This window comes from Syngnathus acus, chromosome 5 (assembly GCF_901709675.1).
Source record: "Syngnathus acus chromosome 5, fSynAcu1.2, whole genome shotgun sequence".
Lineage (NCBI taxonomy): Eukaryota > Metazoa > Chordata > Actinopteri > Syngnathiformes > Syngnathidae > Syngnathus > Syngnathus acus.
Window position 1 is genome coordinate 4,503,473 of NC_051091.1, and position 27,062 is coordinate 4,530,534.

The 27,062-nt window shown below is 41.3% G+C and overlaps 1 protein-coding gene across 4 annotated transcripts in view; it reads right to left on the reverse strand.

Moving 5' to 3' along the window:
• Positions 1-17,676, reverse strand: part of cdh4 (cadherin 4, type 1, R-cadherin (retinal)) — a 97,773-nt gene extending 80,097 nt beyond the window's left edge. For 2 of the 4 annotated variants that reach the window (XM_037251340.1, XM_037251339.1), the window contains exons 1-2: positions 17,408-17,676; positions 15,996-16,107 (exon numbers count right to left, since the gene is read on the reverse strand). In XM_037251340.1, the coding sequence (XP_037107235.1) occupies positions 15,996-16,107; positions 17,408-17,461 (166 nt within the window). In that variant the 5' untranslated portion in view covers positions 17,462-17,676. The remainder of the gene's footprint in view (positions 1-15,995; positions 16,108-17,407) is intronic. The other 2 variants (XM_037251342.1, XM_037251341.1) reach the window with 1 other exon arrangement.
• Between the last annotated feature and the right edge of the window lie 9,386 nt (positions 17,677-27,062).

Genomic DNA, 27,062 nt, shown 5'->3' on the forward strand with positions numbered 1-27,062 from the left:
TATCTCGCACCCCATCCCCGCTGATTCCACAGCAGTCGTTTTTTCCCCCTCTATTCTTTTCGTGCCATCCTGCCAAATTACTGCGTCACTATCCATCAGGGGGCCCTTGAGAAAAGAAAAAAAAAAGGCTGTGGAAATGCAATACAGGTGCAAAAAGATTTACACGAATCACTTGGAAGATCTGATTTCATACGATTCTGTTTCTGATCCCATTTCACAACTCTTCTGATTTAATCAGTCACATATAAACTTTACCCATCTAATTCAGGGCAAAATGTCACTCTTAATGAATGAGCGATGATCAAATGGTAACTGTGTTTCAACGGATGTCAGCCTGGGCTTTTAAAACTGTCCACATGGAAATGTTCATCTTTTACGTATTGGAATTTCTAATCACCCATCACCAGCTGACATGGATTTACTATCACAAATAACATATATTAATTTCTGCTTGACCTATGTGTGCCCAAGCAACGCACATTCAAAGAGGAAATGACAGAATTGTGATTTCATATTTTCCCATCTGTCTCTTGCTTTGTCCGTGCGGCTGCTTCGGTTTTGTCCCCATCCTTCGTCTCTACTTTCTCTCACGTCGTGTCTGTCTCCAAGATCTATGATGTGAAAAAAGGGGGGTGACAAAAAAAAACACGAGCAACCCAAGCGGCAGACTAAAGGCTTTTATAAGCCATACAAATAGGCTGCAAATCGGATTAGGGCGGAGAAGGGATCCTTTTCTATTGAAAATCCATTTCGTGATAGGGTGGACATTGTATGTACAATGACAGGCAGACATACACTTGTGAAAACGTGCGAGGGTGACAAGCACGGAGAATGCCGCTAATCTACATAAAAGAGGAAACTTTCTTATTGAAAGCAACAGAGGAAGACGCTGCATTCGATTATTATACTAAAGAATATTCCAGACGCTTTGTGATCAGCTATTATTATCTGTGAGAATGAAGCAAAAGGGGAATAAGCAACATGAAAGGACTAATGGCGGCCAAGAAAATACTACTTACATTAATGAAAATGAAGATGCCTCATTTGACTGAAGAAACGTTTGTTTGAAAATCGTTTCTGTTGCATTCAGCTCCCTTTTCGTTCTAAATGAATTCATATCAGCAGCATCGTATCAGCACAAACACACAGTTGCATTTTTTTCAAAATGGCTGAGTCCTGCAAGTTGTTCAAACACCAACTTTCATTTGCAATCAACTTCTGAAATATCAGTCTGTGGCGAGCTTCAGCCGGGACACCGTTAATAGATTTGAATTAATCTAACCACATTCAATCATCAACATTTAGAGCTTCTTCTTAAAATATACCACATGATTTTTGAATATTTTTGGATTCAGTGATTGGATTTCCAAATAAAAATAAAATGCAACGACTGAATCATTTGCATACACTACACCACAGGTGTCAAACTCAAGGCCCGGGGGCTAGATACGGCCCGCCACATCATTTTATGTGGCCCGCGAAGACAAATTGTGCATCAAATTTGTGTGTCATTACTAGAATTGCAAATTGTCTTCACTTTTAATATCTTTTTTTTTATATTTGACCAGTTTTTACTCGTCTGATTTGAAAACGAGTTTTCGCCAAGCAAGTCCCAACTCCGAAAACCGTCAATTTAAATCAGCCACTGTCGGGTCATGCAACCTGAGAGTCCCATCGCTGCTCGAAGCTTTTTGGCCACAAGAAGACTCGGTGCCACAGAGGGCACGAGCTTTATTTTGCCTTAGATGCTTTCTCTGAATACGGAACGCTCTGCTGAATGCCAGCCTGTGTGGGAAAGGAGAAGCAAATTGAAGCCCACTAGCACTGTGCTCCTCATCAGGGAAAAGGCTATTGTTGTGTGTGCACTCCAATTCCCGAGTGACAGGCGGACTCGGCACATCCGTTAATGTGCGGCGCTTGGAGATGGACAAACCACGCTGGAATTTCATTACCTTACTTACTCATCCTTTCTGTCTCTCTAACTCTCACTCTTGGCGAGTTGATGAGAGGCGATTCCGTTGCTCCGGCAAATAACCGGGAAAAATAGTACAACTCCAATTCAATTAATGGGTAATGATTTAGTGTTCCATTCACCCTGAAAGAAATTGGCATTCCATTCTCAGAGCTGCCGGGATGTCGTGTTTCCTGAAAGGATAGGACCTAGCTAGAAGGACAAGCGGTTTAATCACAAAACCAAACTCGTCTGAAGAGAAATGAAACCATGCTCGGAATGGTCTAATTGTGACATTTGGTGACATTTGAGAAAGCAATGTTTACACTGGGTGACATTTTTTCTTGAGTTCGGTCCAACAGCTGTTTTTAGCTCATATTTGGGTGCGGAACCCTAAACCTGTCGGATTTTTTCTCTATCTCATCAAATCTTTTGAGCTATGGGATCTCTGTTTTCTTAAAACATTTAAATAATTGTGTATGTATGTAATTGAAACAATAGAATAGTTGCATTTTTGAAAAGTAAAACAGCATAAAACAAAATTATGTACTAAGCGTGCTGGATTCAGCTAATTTGACTTATATGCTATGGTGTGGAGAAAATAAAAATGAAAGAAAAGAACTGACTGCATTATTGGATTTAGCCTGCCAATATTGTTAACCAGTATAAAACTTAACTGAATAGATGTCTGCGTGATAATTTAGTATATTAATGGAATATACATGCAGTGCAATTCAAGAAGCCTTTGTGGCAAAAGTTAAAAGGGTATCAATCAATGAACAATGGAAAACAGCACTGAAGTACGAGAGTCGTGAAAATAAGGAAAAAAGGGACAAGAGGAAAAGCGACACGAAGAAACGTTTTCCCTCATAATTACCTTATTTTTTTCCTCAGACTTTACTACCCACTATTTTCTGACTGTTCTCGTGCCGACTCATTTCTCAGAGTTCACATGAGACATTTGCCGATTATCTGTACATTTGACTTAAACTGGAATTGTGAGTCACTCACCTGCAGTCTAAAGCACAACATCAATTGAAGTTGAAATGTTCACAGTTTTGCCTGGGAACATTTCTTGCAAATCAAAAGCCACACAAGAGTGGATGTGAGTGACTGGTGTAAGCAGTAAACCAAAACAGAAATTCCCATGGATTGTCTTTGGTCTACTTGCTTGACTTGTTTTTTATCTTACAAGTCTAAACGTGACTAGACACATTAGTATTATTTCATTATAGCAAAACTATTTCTCCCAAGGAAATTGTTAATTAAATCGGCTTCTGGCGGGAGGAACGTAATCAAATCCCAAAATAATTGCAGATCCAACAGCCTCCTGAATCCCATTTGACTTTCGATGGCTCATTGTAATCTGAACTCTTTAGTTTATTTGAATTTGCCAATATCATCTTATATCAGTGGCGTTCTTTGTGTAAAGTGAAGCATCCTGTGGTGGAATTTGTTTTCCATTCCAAATATGGGCCTATCCAAAAAAGACCTACGTGTGCGCTACGCCATCGAAAAAACTCAAATAGCGTTTCTGTATTCAGGGAGAGATGCTGCATTGACACAATGTTAATAATGAATTCTGTCCTTCATCTCTGTGATTTATTCAGCACCATATTGATTTATACAATTGCAGAGGCACTAAGGAGCACACTATGCCTGATATGGACATTGGCAGTGGCCGGCGTAAATGATTAAGCCAGATGTCTGAAAACGAGCTTCTGCAAAGAACTACGGCATCTATGCTAATTGGATGATGGTGCTTAATCTAAAGAAGTGTAAATTAAAAAGCTTCTACAGCGGGCGCTCACATCCATAGTGGAGGAGCAACCTGGAAATAGTTTCACTTCAGTCAACCCGTACACAAAATACAAATTGAATTCATCGCACTTCCACCACTTAGACACGTCTTGCCTGACATCAGCTTGGGGAAAAAAAAGTTGGCAAGCGTAAGACGTTTTGCACACATCTTTGTTTTGTTGATTCTTAATTTCCACAAGCCCATCCCAAGATCAATCACTTGGCCAAGCATGATGGAGGAGCCTGTCAGACCCCACTGCTGTGGCCTTGATTCACTAAAACAAAACAGTGGGCGGCTTTACAGAAAGGTTCAAATAAAGAAAAGAAAAAAAAACGCGAGGCCATGGCGCAGACGAGAAGGAAGAATAATGAGGGCTGTGAATGTCAAAAAGTACGGAGCGAAGAAAAATGACATCCCGAGACTAAATTGATATAAGGGGCATGCCATGCTTGGTTACTTAATACATGAGCTAAAGTGTTGGGATTTCGAGCTACGACACCAGTTGTGAGCTTGGGTTCTCCCTTCTGACTAAAGTCAGCAAGGCCTCATTATCTGATGTCTTTAAATCCCATGCTGACAGTTTAGTGTTTGCATTTATCCTCCTCGTCGTTCACCACAAAAGATTTAGAAAAGGAAATGCCACCATGAGGTAGTTAGCAAATAAGATCGATGTGAAACGTCTTTTTAATTCCGGCGTCTTTCTTGTTCTATGTTTTTCCCGTATGCCCTGAAGCACCATGCTGCCTCTTACTGGTAACTCTTAATACTACACCTGCGTAAATCCTTGGCTCATGTAAATCACATGTTTGCGGAGACCCATCTATGAATTTCTCACATATCACAACATCAGAGCATCGCACGAGTGTCAGCAAAAGAAACGCTTCGCTTCTGATGACGATGTGGACTATATAAGCGGAGAACTGCATCGTTCAGCTCAGCTCAGCTTGATGTGATTAAGCAGCATTTTCAATAAAGTGTTCGACAACACTTTTCCGCAACATAACAACCCGAGGAAGCCATTATGCAGCGTTGTCAGCAGTTAACCTTCCAGTTGCACTTCAAAGCAAAATCCAGGGCCAAGCAGCATGGAGGTGAACCCCCCCACCCTCGCAACAACACACACATACCCCCACATACGCCTCTGGGAGGCCAGCGTAGGACCAAAGCACTGTGCTCAGCACAGTCGCCGGGCTCACACATCAAACAACTTCATTCTATAGCCATAGAGAGCATACACGAAAAGGATGAGACATGCATCCCATTGGCTTGATTGGTCGGAGAATGTCAGAGGGCAGAGGTGTAAGACCAGCTGGAAGCCGCACAAAAGCCAAAGGAAATTTTCAATCAACTTCTATTATGTGACCGATCTTGCATGGTGTGGGGCATGAACAGGAACATTCTGTATATTGAAATATATTTGCAGTAATTGGGACAGGTTGCTAGTTCACTTCCTCAGGATTATAAATATTATTTAGATCATCTTATTTATTGTTGTTTGCATTTAACTTTATAGTCTTTGTCTTAACTTTCCTACAATAATTAGTTTGGAAATTCATAATGTTTTGCCCTCACAGGGTGCAGAGCATTGAATTAAAAAAAAAAAAAAGATTTCTAATCTTGTATTCAAAATATGGCTTCAAGATCAAGATATTGACAGGCAGAGCAATATTTGCTGGAAGCATGTTTATGCTGCATATATTTGCATGTTCATTTCAGTCTTATGCCATACTGTTTGTGAATAAATTAATATTCAAATAAAATGATCCCCCCCCGCCAATATTAGCGGAGCCACACTTTTTTCCCATCCTCTATTTAAAATGTGCGAGTGTACAAATAAGTGCTTCAAAGGCCCTCCCCCCCAAATAAATCCAACAAAATCCATCCAATTATAGTTTTGCACATTGGTTCTCAACTCATCACATGGGGGGGTGCACTTGTTGAAGCTAAGTCACCACCCACTTTTATAGAAATTAAAAACAATTAAGAAAATGTTCTGTGTTCAGATAACTTTTGAAAACATCCGTACATCATATTCCAAGACGATTGGAAACACATCATGCATTCTTACTTTGTTTGTCTGTAAATTTGAAACCTGAGGAGCACCTTCAAATTTTTACTGCCTGTCTTGACAGCCCAAAACAGTTCCATAAACTCACCAGTTGAGAATGGTTGATTTAGGCACACAGAACAGCCTAAGACATTGCCAGTGTATGTCAAATAAACGCTTAAATAGACATGTTTAATTCGAATTTTTCTCAATGTATTTTAATTCCGTAAATAAAATTGACCACGAGTGAACCATCATTGCTAAAATATATATATATATATATATATATAAATATATATATATATATATAAATATATATATATATATATAATGATACAAGCCGTGCCACTTTGTCCTCGTGACAAATAGGTGTGAAATGTTGAAATAGAAGCGTGAAATGTTTAATTGTTAACCTTGCATATCTCTTCATCAGCATGTCTGTCAGCTTTCTATTGACGCTTAATGCGTTATGTGCCATTAATGAACTGAGGCACTGTTTATAAATAATAATGATGTTTATCATTTGGGTCTCTTATTAAAACTTCATAAGGAATTCAGTGTTGTAGTCTCATGAAGTTTAGATAATCTAGTCATGTATAAGACTTTATAATTTCCATCCACTCAATGCTTTGGAATTATACTGTGCACAACAGCACACTCACGCACACACACAGAGAGGTGAAAGCGTCATTGCACCATCAAGAGTGCCATGTGAACGGATGGAGGCTCGGTTCATCTGCAGTGCGTCAGAGTCTCGCAAGCTGGCAGGTCTCCTATTCTCCATTCGCTTATTCATCTCTTTCACTAAAAGCCAACATCGTCTGACACACACACGCACACACAGACACACTTGGCATCCAGTCACTCACCAGGACCAGAACAATACCACTTGATAGACCACAATGTCGTCATTTTAAGCAAAGCCAAATCACATTCAGGTGCACCACACGGTCGCCACAAAACAAACGCAGCTAATTGTCGTTTCCAAAGCAATCGCTTCTTGGATGGAATGCAATGTACAATCAAAGTCCATTAGTGTTACAGCAAAAGTCCAGCGGGATGATTCCCAAAGGTGTAGTACTGAGAAATGACTAAAGAAGACAGCATAAAGAAAATCTTCAGCCACGAGAATAAATTATGCATACAAATTTGCCACAGGTTCAAAAAAATGCTTTGGCAGTTAGGTGGCTCAGGCTGCAGATGAAGTAAATAAATAATCCCCTTTAATAATTCATTAAAATTCATGTTGCTTTGCCTCCAGCCTTGACGGTATTTAGAATGCAGCCTGCAAGGGTTCTGACTTATGTTTGAGGTAAAAAAAAATATATACATATTAAAACCTGAGGAGGAAAACCCAGAGAAGGAAAAAGCATCCTCATCATGATATCCACCACGTTTTAAATATTTTGCAAAAACACTGAAACCGATAGACACTTGTCAACATCTCATCCCCTGATTGCTCCACTTCTCCTTAAAATGAGATATCCAATCTCGAGAGTGTGGAGATAAGTTCAGAAAGAGCTTCGGGCTGCATACGCCAAAGCTGTAAAGAAGCAACACAGACACAGCCAGACTGCAAATTGGAGCTAAAAGTCAGCAGATGAAGACAGCGAGAAGGTAAAAGAGGAAAAGAGTTCATTAAGTCAGCAGCTAACTTCTCTCCTAACAATTTGAATGACAACGGTTCATAAACCGTGTGTGCGTCGGTGTGTGTGTACGCGCGCGTGAGATGGTGCTTAAATGAAGACTCGCGCCCCAAAATCAATCACACCTTTTAAAATGCATTTTACATGATTTTTATTCAAATTTGGCAGCGCATTCTGCCTGCTTGTAGTTGGTTGCCGTTCAAACATTCAGAAGCTTCGGCATAATAACGACTCTCGGGGAGGGGGTGGCAGGCGGTCTTGATTCAAAGAACATTTTCAAAGCAAAATCAAGCGCGCATTAAACACCAAGTGTATTCACAGGACAAGTTGTGTGGTTATTTTGTATTGTCACCCCATTCGGAAGCAAGCAAAGGCTAAACACTAATTAAGTTATCACACAGAGCCTTGATTTAGCTGTGACGTGTATTTATATTTGATTTCAGGGCCTTGCAGAACATGACAAAGTCTTAATATATAACGAGAATGTTTTTTCCGTCGATGTTGTCATGGTTTGCTTGTCAGCTAATGATGCAAAACCCATCATGATGTCACTAGGCCAGTGATCGGCAACTGGCAGCAGCCCGTAACCACACTGAGGTGCCTCTTGATTGATTAAAAAAAAAAAAAATCCACTGGAGAAGGGTGGATAAGGGGGGCGGGGCAGTGTGGGTGACACATGACCCCAAAACAAACAATTACAGCAACTCCCTTGAAGCAGCTTTCGCTTTGGATCATTAAAGATTACGACGCTTTAAATTATGCTGTAGCATTAAAATATGACGACGCTGACTCAAGACACATCCTTTCATTTTGTCTCCCCGTGAACATCAAGAAACTTCACTATCAGTGGACTGATGTCATCAGCGTCATGCTGGGTACACCCTCTTGCATGTCGTGGCCATCAAGGACATGCCACAATCATTCTCGTCTAACGTCGTTGAACAGAATTCTCAGTCTACTCAGTCTTCTGCAAGCCTAAGCACAATTTACGTTACCGTAGAAAGCGCAAACCATTAGCACAAAGTACAAATGTCACTCGCGATGCTATCAGAGAAACCCAGAGATGTTCATGTATTATGCCAACCCTACTTTGTTGAACATGCTGTCGGACGGCAATGGTCTTGCAGCACCGGGTCACACCGCGCTAATGAGCTTGACAGAGTCTCAACGTGACTCGAGCCTCAGGACTAACAGAGTGAGACCATTACCAAAGTCACAGTGATGCATAATAATTGGATGGTTTGATGGAGTCAAAGCAAAAAAAAAAAAAAAAGCACCTCGGTGAATCGCCAGATGGAATCAGGAAGCCCAGCAGATCTGCATGGATGGTGGGCGGCCCGGCCCGTTGCTCTGCAGAGGAAGCAGTACGCATTCAAGCGGGACATTTACTCTCTATTCTCTAATGGTACCTTTAGAGGGCTGTTCAAAGCTTTATCCTCTGGTTGGAATTCAGATGGCTCCATTTGAAAAGACGAGCGCCTGTTAAGCCGCTAACCTGTGGCTTGCAAATCAAAATGCTACACGTGGGAGCTCAGACACAAATTGATGCATTGAAAATGCAACCAGCTCTCATACCTTTTAACAAACACCCAAGTATTCCATAGCGATCGCGGAAGGCATATTTCACGAACTGTATGTGCCAATCCCGACTTGTCATTTTGAGCATGAGCCTTGATGCTAAAGTGCTTCACACAGCGATGAATTTAATGATCAATTTAGCCGGGTTGTAAATCTCTCACTGTCATGACTCAATTTAAAAGAGAAACGTTCTCACAGGGAGCAATTTTAAGATCTTGTCTAGTCTGAGAAGACAATGTGCCAAATTATTACATGAAAGAACAGTACATTTGGGTTGGGTTGTACACTTCCAACTTATTGTATGTACAAAGAATGAAAAGTTATTTTTGCAGTCCAGATGTTCCTTCCACGCTTTACTTTGCAGTAGTTGCCATGCCAATCCTTCACATTGAGCGTTTGTCTACCCAGGCTAAATTGCAGTTTATGGCAATCAGATGGCATCTTTTTCCTGGAGGCCATAGTTAGTAAGACGTTCTCTTCTGTCTTACTGCTGTGGTGCGGAACGTGAACACTGTCACGGGAGCACCATCCCCTCCTCCACCTCCGCGTTTCTCTTCTCCAGGAGTTCGCAGAGCTATTATTCTTATCTGAAAAGCTTGCAGGCTACAAAGACGATAGACAAGAGTCGGAGAATGAGAGTGGAAGAGAGGCGCGCTAAGCGACAAAACAAGACAGGAGGGAAAAACGGATTCCTCTGAAGTCAAGATCGATGCTACCGTTGGGTTCCGGCAGCGCGTATTGGCAGCAAAAACAAGGACTCTATTGATTTGTATTTCAATCAAAAATGTAGGTTGTCTCTTTTGTAATTTCCAGGCTTCCTCACAATAGAAAAATAAAAACCACTCTTACACCCAAAGGACACTGGGACATTTGTGACATGATTATTATGTTGCACTTATCGCTATCTTTTTCTTTTCTAAAGTCAGAGTAGTGACTTTTTTCATGGTATTCTTCCTTGCTGCATCTCCTGGAGTATCATTTACTGGATTACTGCATCTAACTTGTGCAAGGGCCTTCTGCTCAAAAAATATTTCCCCATTCATTCTATGAAGCGCTAAAAGAAATCTTGTGTCTAATAATACAAATCAAGACATTTTATTTTTCCAAAGTGTCTACTTTGGGGAAATCGGTTCTAAAGGTATAAGATGATGCTTACAGCAGCAAGAGCAAGTTCAATCTGCACTGCATTATGGTTCCATTATAAGATTTTTGGAATGAAAGGGGGGAAAAAAACCATCACAAGGGATGAAAACAATCTTGACGTTCAGAGATAACAACTTGGAAAGTACCACCTTCAGTAGATCATACGAGAACATGTCAAAGGAATGTGTTTGGATATGAAAATATTATTCAATGGAAGAATCGTTAGAATAATCGATTCAAATACGATCCTATAGTGACATATACAGTATTCGCAATGTTTACTGTCTTATTACTTGAATTATAAATGGACGCTTGTTCAAAATCTAGTGCTTGTGTGCGTGCCCTCATGTGTCGTTCTCTGATACATTCTTCTGCATTGCTCATTAATTAGCTTCAAGATTGACGGCTGGATCATTCTGCCGGTCTATAATCCTTTAAGTTCTCCATTTAGGATAATGTGCTGACATTAAACACAAACAAATCCACAAAATTCATTGCATCGATTTTATTTTTATTATTTTTCATCTTTGAATATCCCAAACCTTTCTCCTGTGAAGACGAATGAGGTGTCTGAGCACAAGTGATCATACCAAAACGATGTACCTGAGACTTTCCACCACTACGTCAGGTCTGATACAAGCTACTAAAAAATGTTGTTCACCGAATACTGAATGCATAAGCTCTCTCTTTTTTTTTTTTTTATGTCACTTCATCTTCACTAAGCAGTAAACGTTTTATTTTGTGTCGGCCTGGCTGCCTTTCGCCTAGACCGTCATAAATACAAATCGACAGCTATGAATGTGCTTTGTTGACAAGCTGTCTGGGGTGACGTTAAATTATTGACACATTATTGCTGGTAAAGTAAACAATTTGTGGTTTACATTCCTATTCTGAATAGGAGAAGCCCTTATTTTTAAGTCAATGCAGGTATTGAGAATTTGGGGTCTTGTTTTCGCTTTTCTTTATAGGGTTGAGTAAACTAATAGGCTAATAATTACCAATCCGATAATCCACGAGTAAGCGTCGCAAAAACAGGTCATACAGAAAGGATTGTATGCCAGTGAATAATTGAAGATGACAAAACACCACTTTATCCAGAAAAGCCGATTTATGTTTAGCTGTGTGTAAATCCTATTGTCCAAGGCGGCGGTGAAAACCTTTGGTAATGAACTGGAAGATTACAGGTTATTTTTAAAGCCGAAAAGGTGACACAGAGGTCTCCGCGTGGGAACGTGATTTGTTTTTATGCCGCAACAAAAAAAAAAGCCAATAAAATCTTAATCAAGGCAACCGATCGTTCGCATGCGCAGAGATGCAGAGCGCAAATACAAATTGATTGAGGGCTAGCTTGATCAATAGCAAAAAAAAAAAAAAAAAGCGCTACGGTAAGAAATGCAGAAAGTATTCACGTGAAATGATACGACTTAGTCGTTTGTGCCGCTGTGTGATCAAAACAAGCTATATAATTTGTTTCCAAGAAACATGAAAGAAACTCACATTTATCCCATTTAATGAACGATTACGCCTTTAATTTCCTCTTCAACACAGTCCTCATTCCCTTGCCAGTGACTCCAGTTTTGGCAGCATCAGAGCTAGCTAGTCCTTGCCTTTTTCATATAATTGCTTCATGATTTCCCTCACAATCTTTTTGCAGATGCAGGCTGGAGGCTCCATTTACCTCCATTTGAAGGTCACGATTCAGAGGATTGGCTCGCATCTATTTTGGTGGGAAAAGTGCAACAGCACGCAGGTGCCGTTATTAACCCTTTTAAGTTGTCATCTTTTTAGTCTTTTGTGAAGTATATTTACTGAATCTTATATAAGACCCCGGGCATGTTTTTTTTTTTTAGAGCAAGTGAAAGACAGCTGCTGTGTGAATATCTTGAAGAACTAAAGGTCAAAATGATACACAAACAAGTGCATGAGGTAAAACTTTGTAATTCTAAAGAATTCAGCAGGCGCCCACTGGAGGAACCAGTTTGAGATTCACAAGGTTTTCTCCACACAGAAAGATCTTGGTTGATGGACAGCCCCGTGCACAAAAGCGCCACACAAATGTCATGTTTGATGTTGTTGCAGCAGTCCACAGAAGAGGAATTAATTATATTTCTATACGGCCTTGCTTATATAGCGCTAACCTAAAGAGAGCTGGCTCTCAGCTTTGCACAAATTTGATACATAGATTGTCAGGAATAGAAAATGGACCCTCATGAGCACAAGTGGTATAGAAATGTGTTGTTTTCTTTCATCACATCAGCAAACTACGGTATTGCAATTTGTTTTCGCTCACAGAGAAAGCCACTACAAAAGAGAGGAATATTGTAGCATAGCTTGGGTGGCTTGCTAGATGCATTTGGCTCCACACGCGAGTCATGAGGCAGAGAGTTGGTTAAAGCCAGGAACACAGTCTGCTTTGCTACCAAGGCTAACAAGAGAAAGAGAAATGATGCAGCTCATCATCGCTACCTGTATTCTATCGCCTCACGACAGACTGCTGGTCCTGGCTGCAGAGATGAAATACTCTCTGAAGGACAAGAGACCTTCAGGAGTCAAAGGCAAAATAGCATCCCGCTTATCACATGCATAGACACATAATCCCTCCAAACCTTCTTTTGCTCACGCACCCACACACACAGAGTTGTTGGGACCAAACATACTTATGGACCGACGGTCTTTTGCTCGCTTTGGAGCCGGACGGCGGGCTGTTGCAAAGCAGATATGGCTCCATGCCAGATTCTCCTTGTATAGTCTAATTGGGGTCACGTAGCGAGTCATTTTGTGAAAGCAACTTCTAGAGACGGCACCAAACAATAGGAAAACCACACTGAAGTGTTTAGCTGTTGGGGTCATGATCCTACTTAAATTTATCTTCTGTACTGTACTGTTCTTTTACCCTGCAAAAGTGGAAGCAGTTAATAATAGTACGGTAAAAAGGCAATAAATCAAAAGCGCTGGGATGAGGCCAGTAAGGAGGGACACCTACTTCATCGCTTCAGATAGAAAGAGCAAATAAAGGGACAGAGCTGATTTCCCACTTCCTACAGTCTTCTAAATCTGTTCTAAAGGTCCTCTGGAGTCCTGGAGATTTTTGCAAGGAATTGTCAAGTCATATGCACGCCAGTGATGTCCATACATTACTGTACTGTGACGGGTGCAGTCAATGAATGAGGGTGAGGTAGCCGCTCAAAATAGCCACACGTTTATTCTCATCCACTCACTGCCGGAGCCAGGAGGCACGGGGTCACTAACCATCCCCTTGTTTTATGATTTCATTTTAAATCATTTTCAATCGGTGGCAAAAATAGAATTTCCCTCCAAGTTCTACAATATTCCCCCCCAAACCTTCCCTGTTCCATTTCCAAAACACCATACTCAAAAGTTTGAGTTAGAAATGTAAACCAAGTTTTAGTAAGGCATCATGTTGAAAGTGTATTAGAAGGCTTGTGAAGCATACAGAGCTGTGTCAGGTGAAACATCACTTCTGACACTGACAAAGTTCTGGAAGGTGTGTGTGAGTCATTGTGTGTGCGTGCGTGCATGCGTGCGAGCGAGAGAGCAAAATGGTGTGAGGAAGCAAGCACGAAAGGAGAGAGAGCAAGATAAGGCGTCTGTCCAGCTCTTGGAGGGTGGTGATGGTTTACACAGCGCTGTGAAATCATTGGAATATTTCTTTTCATGGCTTATCTCACCACAGCGGGAATCTGCCCGAACCACAACTCCAATTCAACTTCTTTGTGGGTTGCCTGTGTACCGCCACCTCCTGCTCCCGTCCTGTTCCAGCTCACAGTCAAACGTCTCCATCGCAGCATAAGATGATTTATTCAGAACAACTTAGTGGAAGTGCCGGGATTTTTTTTTGTTCTTTTCAGTGAATTTAACAAAAAGGTTTTAGGGACCTCAAATGCGTATGAATGGCTTTTGAACTTCAACAACAAGTCGAGTAAAATAGCTGAATGGGACATGTTCTCTTCAAACGCTACAGAAAGGAAAAAAAAAAAAGATTTTTGTCACAAGATTTTGTTGAATGCTCATTTTGTTCTTGCTTGTACTAAAAATCAAGACTGCTCCATTTTCTTCCAGGGGTTGGCCGAGACCCCTTAGTGGCAACCAAATTTGTATTCTTAATTTTTCATCGTTGTCATGCTCCAACTTTGTCCCCCGCTGCAAAAATGAAGACGTTTTGATGATGTTTACCGTGGGAGAATTTACGGCAGCGTTCATTAAAGGTCTCCCAAACATACCGGCGCAATGGATTCAGAAAGGCCCAAGACAGAAGAGTTAGTTGCAATACCATTGTGAAACCAAAGCAAATGCACAGCACATGACACATTGTGTTTAATCACACAAGATATACGCCAAGAATGAATGCAGAATAACGCTCAATTAGTCCTACTCAGGAAACATAATGTACTCGCATCCACAGCGCCCACACATGACAAAACAAGTCCCATTTCACCGCAGCGTGAGGCCCCGATGTGACTGGAAACAGAAGCCTGGTTCACAGTATGCCTGCTGGGCCACAACCCTTTGGTCCTTCCCACAAACGCTCACTGTCATTTTCTCCGGGGACACAACAGCCTCGGTCTCTAGCGGTCCCGCAACCTGCTCACAAGCGCCGTAGCGGCCGAAAACCCAACACAGCTGATCCATTCGTTTTCTTGAAAGCTGACAGTTTCAGGTTATACTCCGTGCAGTGAAGCCGTTAAATAAAGGATTCCTCTCGCTTAGCGTACTAGCATACAGAAGGCAGGGCTTTGGTAAATCGAGCGAGTGTACATTAATCATCGCACGACGAACGACACTGCCGGAGCCCGACGAGTGGACGATTTGGAGGGCGGCATGGTTGCGAGATAGCGGCCGCCATACATCACGGGAATAGCGAATGTATTTGACTTGGGTTCAAAATGTCTGCGGCAATAAGGAGACCTTGGCCCATTTCTAAACAGGCAGAAAGTGTCAGCCCCGAGGCCGCTGTGGTTCTTTCCCTCCCTCCAAAATAACAAAACAAACAGCATAATTCAATTGTTCCAGTGGAAGCTGAAAGATCCTCATGTCAGCTGCTATTGCAATGTGACAAAAAATTCTCTTGGCATTTTTCATTTTAACAAGACAAAAATGGACTGGAAATATTAGCATCACAACAACACTACAAAATGTCCTTTGACCCAAATGTCACCAACATGACTTCAAACAAAAAGCCCCTCGTGCAAACTTTTACATGAGCCAAAAATAGTGGACGCTTCTTTGGTAGTTTCATACCATGGCCAAATTTAAAGAAAAAAAAAATGGAAGCATCTCTCAGTCTAGAACTCTTGGCTGCAGCAGAGATGGATTTTTCTATTACAGCAGATTCACCAATACATAGAAGAGGCATGCGGGAGAAAATGCAGCATAATTTCTCATGGCAGGAATGAACCTCACGATGGATGCACAACACTGGCTGCTCTGAACAGAAATGGAGCAAATGAAAACAGAAGTGCATTGCCTGCAAAAATCCAAAAGACACTATTTGGAAAATGCCTCATTACACATTGTAAAATACTCGACTTCTTTCAGGTTTGGACACAAATCGATAAGAAATGACAACGGGCGCACAGAGGAGAAATACATTCTGAACCCATTGTTGCAACTGCCCGCTTCAGTATCCACACCTTTTAGAGTTTACAATACACAATCACAACCTTCAACACTGCAGCATAACAAACATAACAAAGGTCTGGCACATAGGTTCAACATGTGAAGAAGACCCACACTCAATCAATTTCTATATGAGGATGATGCAAAAGGAAAAAAACCAAGTCAATAATTGAGATCCAGCAGCAAACGTACCTTTGAGAATGTTCTGGCCGTGCAGCGCAACCCTGGGAACTATCACCGTGTAGAAGTTCTGGGAGAAGCCTGACCTGCACGGAGGTTTTACGGACAGGCCCGTCTTACTCCCCTGTGAAAGAAAACGAACCGTTAAGCATCAGCAAATTAACTTGCAGTTTCAGCGAGTCATTTCAAAGTCTTTTTCAGGCTGGTATTATCGAAAACATTGTATCGTTAGACTACTCGGCTAAAACTTTGACCCAACCAGGGTGACATTTCCTCCTAAAACATGCAAGTACATGATCTTGAAGATCGTTATCACTATTACAACCTTCATCATTGCCATGTGATGAAAAATGCTCAATGCCTCACGGGAGATGCTAATAAGAGAAGGTCAAACATATGTGCTACTACATGTAGTCACCCAACCTACAACAGAGACCCTAATATGAAATGATATTTCTCAGCTTTCACATTCATGCCAACCAGACAATATATCAAGATAGGTATTTATTTACCATTGTCATTATAATCATGTGTGGAGTTAAACCGAAACTTTTTTCCTAATTGATTCCCAACCACTGGCCTGCAGAATATAGTGTGTTGCAAGAGACCATCAGGTGTGCCACGGGGAATTAGCCAATCAAATATTATTTATTATACAAATGAAGTAATATTTTTTTTATGTATCTGTAGAAATAAAATAGTTGGTGACAATATTTGTTTGGTTGTGTGCAGTGAGATTTCTGGAATGTAAAATAGAGCCTTGGCTCAATGAATGTTGGGGGAAAAACAGTCTACAAATGATAAACATTATTATTTATATATATTTATTAAAATTATTTTTAGAAATGATGCTGATGGTGAACTGATGCAGTAACTGGCAGATCAAGAAATGCTTAGGCAGTGTCCGAAACGGAGCATTTGACATTGCAATGGATAAGAATGTGCAGGTGTACCTAACAAAGTGGTCGGTGACACGCACTAAGCATTTGGTGTGATTGGCAATAAAAGCGTTGTCACGAGTGATGCTTTGCCCTAGAAATAAACATACGGATATCCAACAACCACGACAAACCTAAAAGTTCAATACTAAATAAGGGCACGGCGGTGCGTAAATGTGAGTGGCCCAAGTTGGTGACACCATCAGCCGTAACAGAACAAGGAGCCCATTTAAAAATCCCTTCTGCAGCTCAGCGTTGCCGAAAGACAAGCTAAACGAGAAGAGTTGCCAGTGACTTTTTCACCCTGGTTCGACCACCAAAAAAGAACATCTTCCCGACAGTAAAGCCGCTCGACACTCGGGCTGCTTTTAATTTTTGGCGCATCAGTGGCACTGCGGGATAAAAAAGTGCTCGTTCCATGGCCACTCTCATGCACCGCACCAGTGCAGCACTCCCACAACACATTTAGCAATTAACTCATCTTACCGAGGATGCTGCGGCGAATAAGGTGCACGCCGCGATGACGCAGCCTATGTTCATCTTTGCAGAGTTTAGGGGGAAGATGAGAGTCTTCTGCTTTGCTCAGTAGACCTCGGTAATTTCCCGGATTTTGTCTCTTCCTCTTGGGAGTGCGGCGAGGAAAAATGCGCCTACTTGTCTGGCGCTGGAAGTGCCGCTGACAAGAGAGATGCTGAGCTCTCAGCTCTGGTCACAGAAAGAGCCGCCGCCGGTACCGTTGGAGCAGCCACCGCGTCACTGTAACCCCTCCTACCTCCAACAGGGGAGCAGAACAGAGCAAAGCGCTCACTATGCGCCCCCTCCAATTCTACCAGATGTCCCGTAACTGAGCTTGGAAAAGAATTGAAGGCACAGTCGTTTTTGTTTGGATCTGCACAGTGAATGCCGAAAGATTCAATCTGTCATGCTGCTGGGTGCATAAGTGGGGGGGAAGCCAAAACAGGACTATTAGTGCATCTTTGTATGTAGCTCAATAAAGCAGCCAAAATAGTCAACTGTCAATGTAATGAAGTTCTACACAACTGTAAATTACAACCACAAATAGTTAAATAAATCAGCCTTGTCAATCAATGCTGAGCATCATCTCCTGGTCTTTAAAATCGAATATCATAGAAAGGTTAACTTATTGGAAAACCTTGTTCAGTAGTTCAATTCAAGTTAAATGTATATGCCAACTAACGGACTTTTATTATTATTATTTCTTTCACGCTGAAACAAAAGAAAAAAATCTGTGTCGATGGACATGGACTGATATGAGAAATTAACAAATGATCAATTAATGCCATTAACTACCTTATTTCTATTTATGTGGGATAATGCCCCTGTCTTGGTGTCTATTTTGTACAGGCATCAAGAATAATGAGACTTTCTATAGTGGGTCAGGTAACAGTTGTTCTACCAGGCCTCCCCTGAAATAATTGCCTGGCAACTGTGTGAACTCCGCCTTTAACTGGTCTCACAATTTAATAATGTTGACATTTCCGAAGCCTCTGATCCGTGCCTCGATTTCCATATCTGAGAGGTCATGACAATTTAATCCCATCAAAAGGAATAGGACAGTATTGCAGTGTCAATCACTGAACCAGAGCATTTCCAGTGCATTAAAAAAAATCTACACACCCCATCATGAATAACTCAAAAGACGAGCGATTGCTACTGAAGGAGAGACATTGTATAGAACAAGTCATCCCTCTTCAAATACCAAGTTTTTTTGTAATATAAAGGAGAGGAACCAAGATAAACACACAACTTTCACATTTAGTTGTTCTTGTAGTTTCTTTTGAGTCTTTTGTTTTTCTTTCTAGCAGAAGTCTGAAGGTTTATGGTAATGCTGAATAGTATTTGGAACTGTTCAAAATTCATCTGCCAGGTTGCAGCTACAGAAAAACAGCCCCAAAGCATGAGCCTTGTATTTGTAAAATATCCATGTGTTAATTTTGTTCTCTGGCTCAAAAGTCAATAGACAATATGAATATTGAAGATAAATGTTAATTGTGGACGATGGGGCTAAGAGTGTATTTCGTATTTTCACTCTATGGAATGTAACGTTTTGAGTTTAGCTACAAAGATGAATTGTTTCAGCCTGGGTAAGGGTTCACACCCCATCACACAAATATTGCCATAACATGGTAGATATTTCCAAGGTAATCCTGAGGCATTCTTAGAACAGCCGGGAGGCACAGTCTATTCAACATGTCCGGAGTCTTCCCCGGGGCCGCCTCCCAGTGGAACGTGCCCTGATGAGGTGCATCCTAAAAATGTCCGAGCCACCTCATCGTACTCCTTTCGAATCAGGAGGTGAACCAAATCAGGATTAATAATAAAAATAATCAAATAAGTACGCTTAATGATATCTATGTGGTTAAATTTACACAATGTAGCACTTCCTGTATGACACTCTTATTTTGAAAGACAAAACACCAATTCAGGAAGAGGAAGTTGCTGTTAATGATCAATAAATAACGAATTAATAAACATCACATACAACACTCTTATGATGGATGCTGATGCGCAAAGTGAAAAGGGTTTAATAGCTTCGCCAGAAATAGGCAAGCGGCCCGGGAACCACCTATTGAGCATCCCTGGCTATTTGTTACAAAAGGTTGTTTTTTTTTTAATTGAATATCATAGCATTTTCCACCTTTTCAAATGGAAACTCATGTTTTTTCAACACATGCAGATTCATAGCACATATGCTATTATCAACTGTGTCGAAAGGCCCATTATCACTGACCTGAGGCGGTATAACAATCAGCCCACACTGTGCGTGCTACTTTTTTGACCCTGGTTCGTCAAACAGTATGTGATGTCTGCAAAAGTCGTTATGGAATCCTGCTGGAGGTGTTTTTTTTTTTTAATTGTGCCGCACAGAATGACTCATAAGTCTTCTCACTTGGAAATCCGTGCCGAACCTCAGCCTTCTAAAATACTTGTCTAAAATACGAAAAGCGCTAAAACACCATCATCAAAATCTTCTACTGAGACCATGTTAAAATAAACAAGTAAAAGAAGAAAGAAAGAACATTAATTCACTTTGTGATGATAAAAGTGAACCAAATCTATTTTGTGTGTTTGGTGTTTAAACACGTCTTCTGGATACTTCCTACTAAAGGAACATTATGCAAATGTGCTATTGCAAATATTGCTTTTTGATGCAGTTTGCTTTGGGTATTATTTACTACGGGGCTTAATTAACTACACACAAAAAGTATATAGCGTGTGTATGTAGAAGGACGAAGCTCCATCATATAATGGCACAAGCCCATCAGTGTAAAAGAAAAGCAATAACACATAAAACTGTTGTGTGAATAATTCAGTAGGAGGAAGCATAAATAGTGGATTAGACTTGATTTAATTTTGTCTGTGTGGAAGCAGTGCTTGTCATTAAACAAACAAAGAGACGTGCAACTGGGAAGAAGAGTTCAGAACCCGCATGGCAAGTCCTTTGCATGGAGCCAAATCAGTCCAGTGCGAAGCTCAGACGTAAGCTGCCGCACGGGCAAAAGCACAGCTACCATAAAACCGACTCCATTGTTTCAATGGTTGTCTCTCAGGGCACCATTTTCACAAAAAGATCACTGAACCGTTTGCCTCATAACACAGCCTCACACTGATCTCTATTCACATGGGCACACATCAGGTGAGATTTGTTTTACTTTGATACAAAACCAAATCTGTGTAGCTGACAATGGAGCCTGAAAAAAAAATGGAGAATTTCAAATTCAATGTCTGTCACCATGAATATGGATGAATACATAGTTTCCCATCTTGACATTCTTTGCAAGGCAGCACTTTTGGGCTTTTATTGATTTGCTGAAGGCAAATATTCCAAATGGCTCTTGAATAATTGTATTAGCATTCAAATAAGTATTCATGAGATGGGAGACATCAGTAATATGAACGTATCATGATTTGTTGGCTACACCGTATCAAACCACCGCTGATGGCAACTGTTTGAAGTCATTCATCGGGGCGGGGCCGACGCCTGAATGAGAGCAAATGTAGCCTGCAACCTGTGGTGGATATTGGGAGAAATGTGAAGTGATGCTTCTCTGGGCAATGGGCGCTAATACGAGGAGCCAAAGCTCAGACGACACCGGCCGAACGGTTGATTGAGCTTCGTCGGAGGACCGGGTCTTGGCAACACCCCTCTTTTTCCATATTCCTCCATCATTTTAACACAGCATTGAAAACGGCAATGCATAATCACACCTGAGAAATGACACTCGCAGTGTATTCAAACTATATCGTGGTGTCAAAGATTCATATAAGTTGGACAATGCAGTCGTCGCTAATGTAGTTTCCCTTCTATTGTCCTCTATCGGCTCAATCTTCTCGTTTCTATAGCGCCTCCGCCAGTCTTTTTCCAAACCAGAATCTGCTTGCAAATGTTAAATGTAATAGAATTCAGGAGCCGTCTGCTGCGTGGCCCCATGTAGCACACCCCAGTTGACAAAATGCTTGGGATGCTCTACGCTTGTCATACAGCTTGCCCTATTTAAATGGGCTCTGCCCTCTATGTCTCCTTCCAGGTACAGATATGAAATATTGACTGTTCTCATATTGGGCTGCAACCCGCAACCCCCATTAAGCCTCGCTGCTGCTGTTATACTCTGCTATCAAAGTGCTGGCACAGCAAACTGAAGAGCGGAAGCAGGCAGATATACAATGGCCGATGATTTAACAGACAATAAAAGCATGTATGAGGAAATGTACACAATGCAGCGACGGATGGGGGGGGGGCGTCACAAATGCACCTAGCACAAGTCTTGTGGGGCGCTATTAAATCAAGTCTGAGGAAATATGAGACAGTATTGATGGACATGCTCTTCCTAAAATATATATATATATATAAATTAATAAATAAAAGCAAGCTGAATGTGCAGAAAGTCGCAATTGTGCCCTGTTGTCTGCGGTCAACTGCTGAGTGACAAATTGCCGTTTTGCAGCACACTTGCCAATCGTACATCCCCCTTGACTCGAGAGGGAGTAAATCTGAAACAGTCATCCGAGAAAAACAGTACGCTTGGTGCCTCTATAAATGTTCTCAGTGTGGTACGGGAGGGGGTGAGGTCTTTAGCTTTCTTCTGTTTAAAAGTACATGAAGGTCCAAAAGTGTAGCACTGTGCACAAAGAGCGAAAAAGCCACAAATTCTCATCAGGTTGATACAAAGAAACTCACTCAAAAGGAGACAGACTGCTTGATGTATGTAGGTGGTATTCACATTGGAAGAAATACTAATGGGATTTATAAAAAGTGAGACTTTGAATTAGGTCTGCCTGTCAAACGTATATTGCAGGATAAAGTGATGCGCTGCTTTATACTCTAAGGTTAATAATTGCCACTTCAAGAGCCAAGATTACACGGGCTCCACACACGCACAAAGATCTCTTCAATCATGTAAGACAAAGAACCAGAAGTGGAGGTTTACCGAGCATCTTACAAAACAGTATTTAATAGAAAGAATGGTCCTGCTTTTTGTGTGTTTCTTTTCTTTCAACAAATTGAAAGATCGATCTGCATTTTAATCAACCAAATCACTGTGATAAATGGAGGACATTCATAGAGTGGCAGTAGTTGCTTAAAATATCAGAGCGACTCTCGTCACCATGAGAAGGGGGCATGCAAGACCTTGACAAAAGAGCAGAGTCTATTTTAACGTTTGCCCAGCCCCGAGCATTTATGTTGTGCCGGGAGAAGCATATGACGGCTTTAACCCTCCGCCCAACGGCATTGCGCAACCTCTCTCTGAAAACTGACTTCATTTCGTTTCGTTCACTGCAACTGTCCCCACAACGGACACTCCTACAGCCACAACTGGTCCTGTCCAAATTGAGTCCGGTTTGACCCATTGTCAGGTGTTTATAGAAACATCACTTCATTATCTGTGGATGACGCCAGACACACATGAGGACCAACCATCTGCTCCCTGAGCCTCACCAAGGTTAAATATCCACTTGGAAAGATGGAGCGAGAGAAGCAGTGATGTGTATGAGCAACTGTGAAAGGAAAGCTTTTGTATCATATTAATAATAACCAACTGACTTGATAAAAAGAAAAAAAAATCAAACAGGTACACTACACAATGTTAAAAAGTGAAATTGCGCATTTGTTTGTGCAAAAACAAATAAGCACTAGCTGATTGCGGAGATTCAAGACCATTATTATTATAAGGTGGGGTGACATAATTAACAACGATAATAACATTCATGTTTAAGCAACAGCACGCTCCAGGCAGCCGTAACACATACACCTTACTAATGGCCTACGAGCACACACAAAAACACGCAAGCTGAAGACTAAGAGGAAAGAAGAAAGCAGAGGGAAATCGGCTATAGTGCCGATTTTAATGTCCAGTCGAGCGCAAAAAGGCAGAGGCGTGCTGGTCTAACCTGCTGTTAGTCAGCCAAGGGTGAAATCGGGATTCAGATATTAAGGGGACAAAGTAGGTTAAGTGAACAGAGCATGCACGATCACACATCATATGGAGAGATGTTGAAGGTTATCATCGGATTCATGACTTGGAAAGCTTCGCGTTAACGGACACTCCATTGGAGATATACAGTACACAGAGTAAACGGCAAAAGGACATAAGGCAAGCCTTTATTGATCCCCGGAGGGGAAATTCAAAAATATGACGAATGGGCAAGTTTTACAAGCTTTTGAAATGATACTATCGTGATAACCACAAACTGCTGCCTGGAGTTTTCACATTCATAGAGGACTCTTGTTCTTTTATTCCCTTTGCAGTACGCCATAAGGTGAAATCAATTGCAGCAATTCTAATTAAACACAAAAATATGGCTCCAAAGTTTGAGCTTGTATCAACACGTGGTTGTCTGTCTTTAATAAAACGTTATCTTTTTGCTACTTTAGACTTCATGAAATGAAAATAAAAATAAGAATAAAAATGACTAGGTTGGCAGAAAGTAGTCTTTTCATTACACATCTGACTCGCACTTCTGAGGTTCCATATTCGAATTTCTGCTCAGGCCCTCCTGCATGCTTAAAATTTGCACATAAAAATTATATTGTTGACTGTATATTCCCAGCCGGCGATAGCGATTCTTTAAGCTTTAACTTAAGCTTTAAATTGGTCCGTTCCATCCCATGAGTTTGGGATAAACACAACATTAACGTCAACAGGTACGACCCTGGTCGTTCATAATTGCTTCAGAGATTCTCTGTGCATCAAACGCTCACCCCGACACGGGGTCACTTCAGAGAAGAGGGGATTGACTAATTCGACTAATTACCCAGAAAGAATCAAATGAGTTCTTCCATTAGCCGGGTCATCTTCATTTCCTCAAGGCCTCACTCTTGAGAACCATTTCTCAGGCAAAATTGTGCAAAGCAACAATTTTGCTTTTGGAGCATGCAGTACAAAAATTGCCTCCCCAGGGTCCTTCGAAGTTTTGAAGTGTTAGCCATACACAAGGGAGCAACGCTTTCAAAACATTCCTGAAACATGGACACAAAATGTGTACTCACGAGGGACTCCTCTGGGCAGTGCTTTGGGGGCTCAAGTGAATACTGTGCCTCTCTTGAGAAACAGCTGCAAATCCATCACGCTCAGGGCCACGAATGTTCCTTTCAGCTGCCGAGAGATGTTACGATACTTTCATCATGCTGCCTCAATGGACAAGATCACATATTCAAGGAGACCATTATGCGCTACGGGTTAGGAAGATCAAACATCATATTAGGGCTGATTTAGCGCCATTTAACCGTCACTCACCGAAACAAATGAGGCAACTGGGATTTCTTATCTGCTATGAAAATACACCATTTCTCTTTTTCACTCGTGATTATGATGACCCAAGTCAATGTTAATGAAGTATACATGGCATATACATTTTGTGCCTAGCGGGCATTTCTATCCTTGATTTCATTTCGGCTTTCGGATTATGCGGCAGTGCCTCACATAAATGTTTATTTTGTTTTGTTTGTTTGCTTGCTTGTACAAACAAAACCAGAAGAAGCATGTAAGATAACCTTGCGGGTAAAACGTATATCAACACTGAAAATCCAAACAACATTTGGAAATGGAATTTCGGGTTGCCCAATCAGAGAGTCACATGCATGATTTGTTTGTGTTTACACACAGCAACCATTTTTTTTAACTGGAGTTGGGACGGCCGGAGATTGGTTGGTGAGGCCCCATCCTGGATTTCAACGACTGCACTACATGTGTGTGAATAAATAGCCTAGTAGTTTCTCAAGGATGAATGTTGATACCCCTCCCTCACCAAACCATTGTGTACACAGAAGAAAAAATCAGAATGGCATGTTTGAGCAGTGTCTGCGATTCTTCAGGAGAGAGGAAGGCGCAGACATGCGAGGTTGCAAGCTCTTTGGATCAGGTCGCGAGAGCAGAAAAGAGGAAATGAATGAAGACAGGTAGTGAGTGCTCTGCACGGTCAGCCCGTGACACTGCCGGGGACCCTGTCAGGACTGGTTTGCTGCCTGTCACGCAGAAGCTTAGGATGGGACAGGTAGGCGGGGCCTTATACATGAGCAGGCTGTTACATGACAGCTGAACTCGTATGTGCAAATCTATTCCAGGTCAAAATGAGGCTACTTGCTTATTGAAGCGTGTTTCCAGAAAACACACAAAGCAGATGATACGGACTTTGAAAGCATCAGGTTTGGCGGACAGTATGTTGTTGGCTTCATGCCAAAGTTGTGGCTTAAAGTGTTCTGAGCTTTGATGAACACAAAGAATCTTCTGGCAAGAGATGGCAGATTTTATGTTTGTGTCATTGAAAAGTGCGATTAACCTTGATTATGAAAACGACGGTGTAGTGGATTCTGTAAATCATCAACTGCGCAGTCAGGTTCTTTTGATGGATGGAATGTGAATATTTGGGCCAAAAACTGTGAAATACATTGGCCTGCATCCACTAGGTTACGATTGATTGTAAAATCTAATTCTATCCAAGATCTACATCAAGTATTTTGCCTAAGATAACCACAAAGAGTATCACAGAAGTACAGTAGCAAAATAAAAAAATACTCAGTACGTCATACAAAGCAACAATATGTCATACAAATGAACAAATGTTCAGTTCCCTAATGGATCGTCCCCATATTTCACAGAAAGCGCAATGTTCTTTTAGCTGTAAGCTTCAGAGATGTGACAAAAAAAGCCCCTCACAGTTGTCCAAAGTTTTGTGGCTTGTCAATATGCAATTTGTAAAGTTCCATTTTCGCCACTTTCAAGTTATTTGACAAGTGATGACTGTTGTTGGGGTTATTTGTTTTTAGCCTTTAATGAAAGGGTACGAATAATTTTCTTCATCAGTCTTTTGGCTCTCGCGGTCTCAGCACTCTTGTGTGTCAATATAAATGAAAAGGGTTTCTGCTTGACGGTATAATAATAATATTTGAACTGTTAAGTGCTGAGCAGAAAAAGCCGTGACACTGCAATAATCAGAAAGCTAACAATTAGCTTTCTGAAAGGTGACAAATAGTCTCCTATCGCATTGGAGCAGTGATGAAAATGTATTTATTTTTGCTCTAGACTGACATTTTGCCATTCTAGTCATTCAGAGGTGGACCAGCTATTATGTTTGGTGCTTTTGTCCTGCTTGAGCTTGACGGCAAAAACTGATGGCAGTTTGTAGAAAGCAGAATTAGTTGCTCCATTGATCACAGCAAGTAGTCCAGGTTCTGAAGTAACAAAGCAGCCCCAGACCATCACATTGCTACCACCGTGTTAGAATTCACTTGTGCTTTTCGCGAGTGAGGTTCAAGATTCTCCCCTCTGTTAGAAAAAGCAATTCTGGTCACCAGAGGGAAGAAAGTGTGAAATTCTGACATGTTGTATTCTGACAGCATTAATTCTCAAGTCAGGGTTGTGTGCTGGAGATCATATTAAACAGTTGGGCAACATAGAGTAAGGGAAAAGGGGGGGGGACACACATAGACACTCGTGCTCTCCTCGCAGAAGCACTTGGTGAAAAACGACAAAGTTGCTCCACTTGAGTGGCTACTCACACTCACTCCACACATTTGTACTATGAATGAAAGTGGATATCAGGCCCAGATCAGTGCAAGGTGAGGTAGGGGACACACTGTCGGAGTTCTTATCCCCAGAAGACCTGACAACAGCTTGACTGA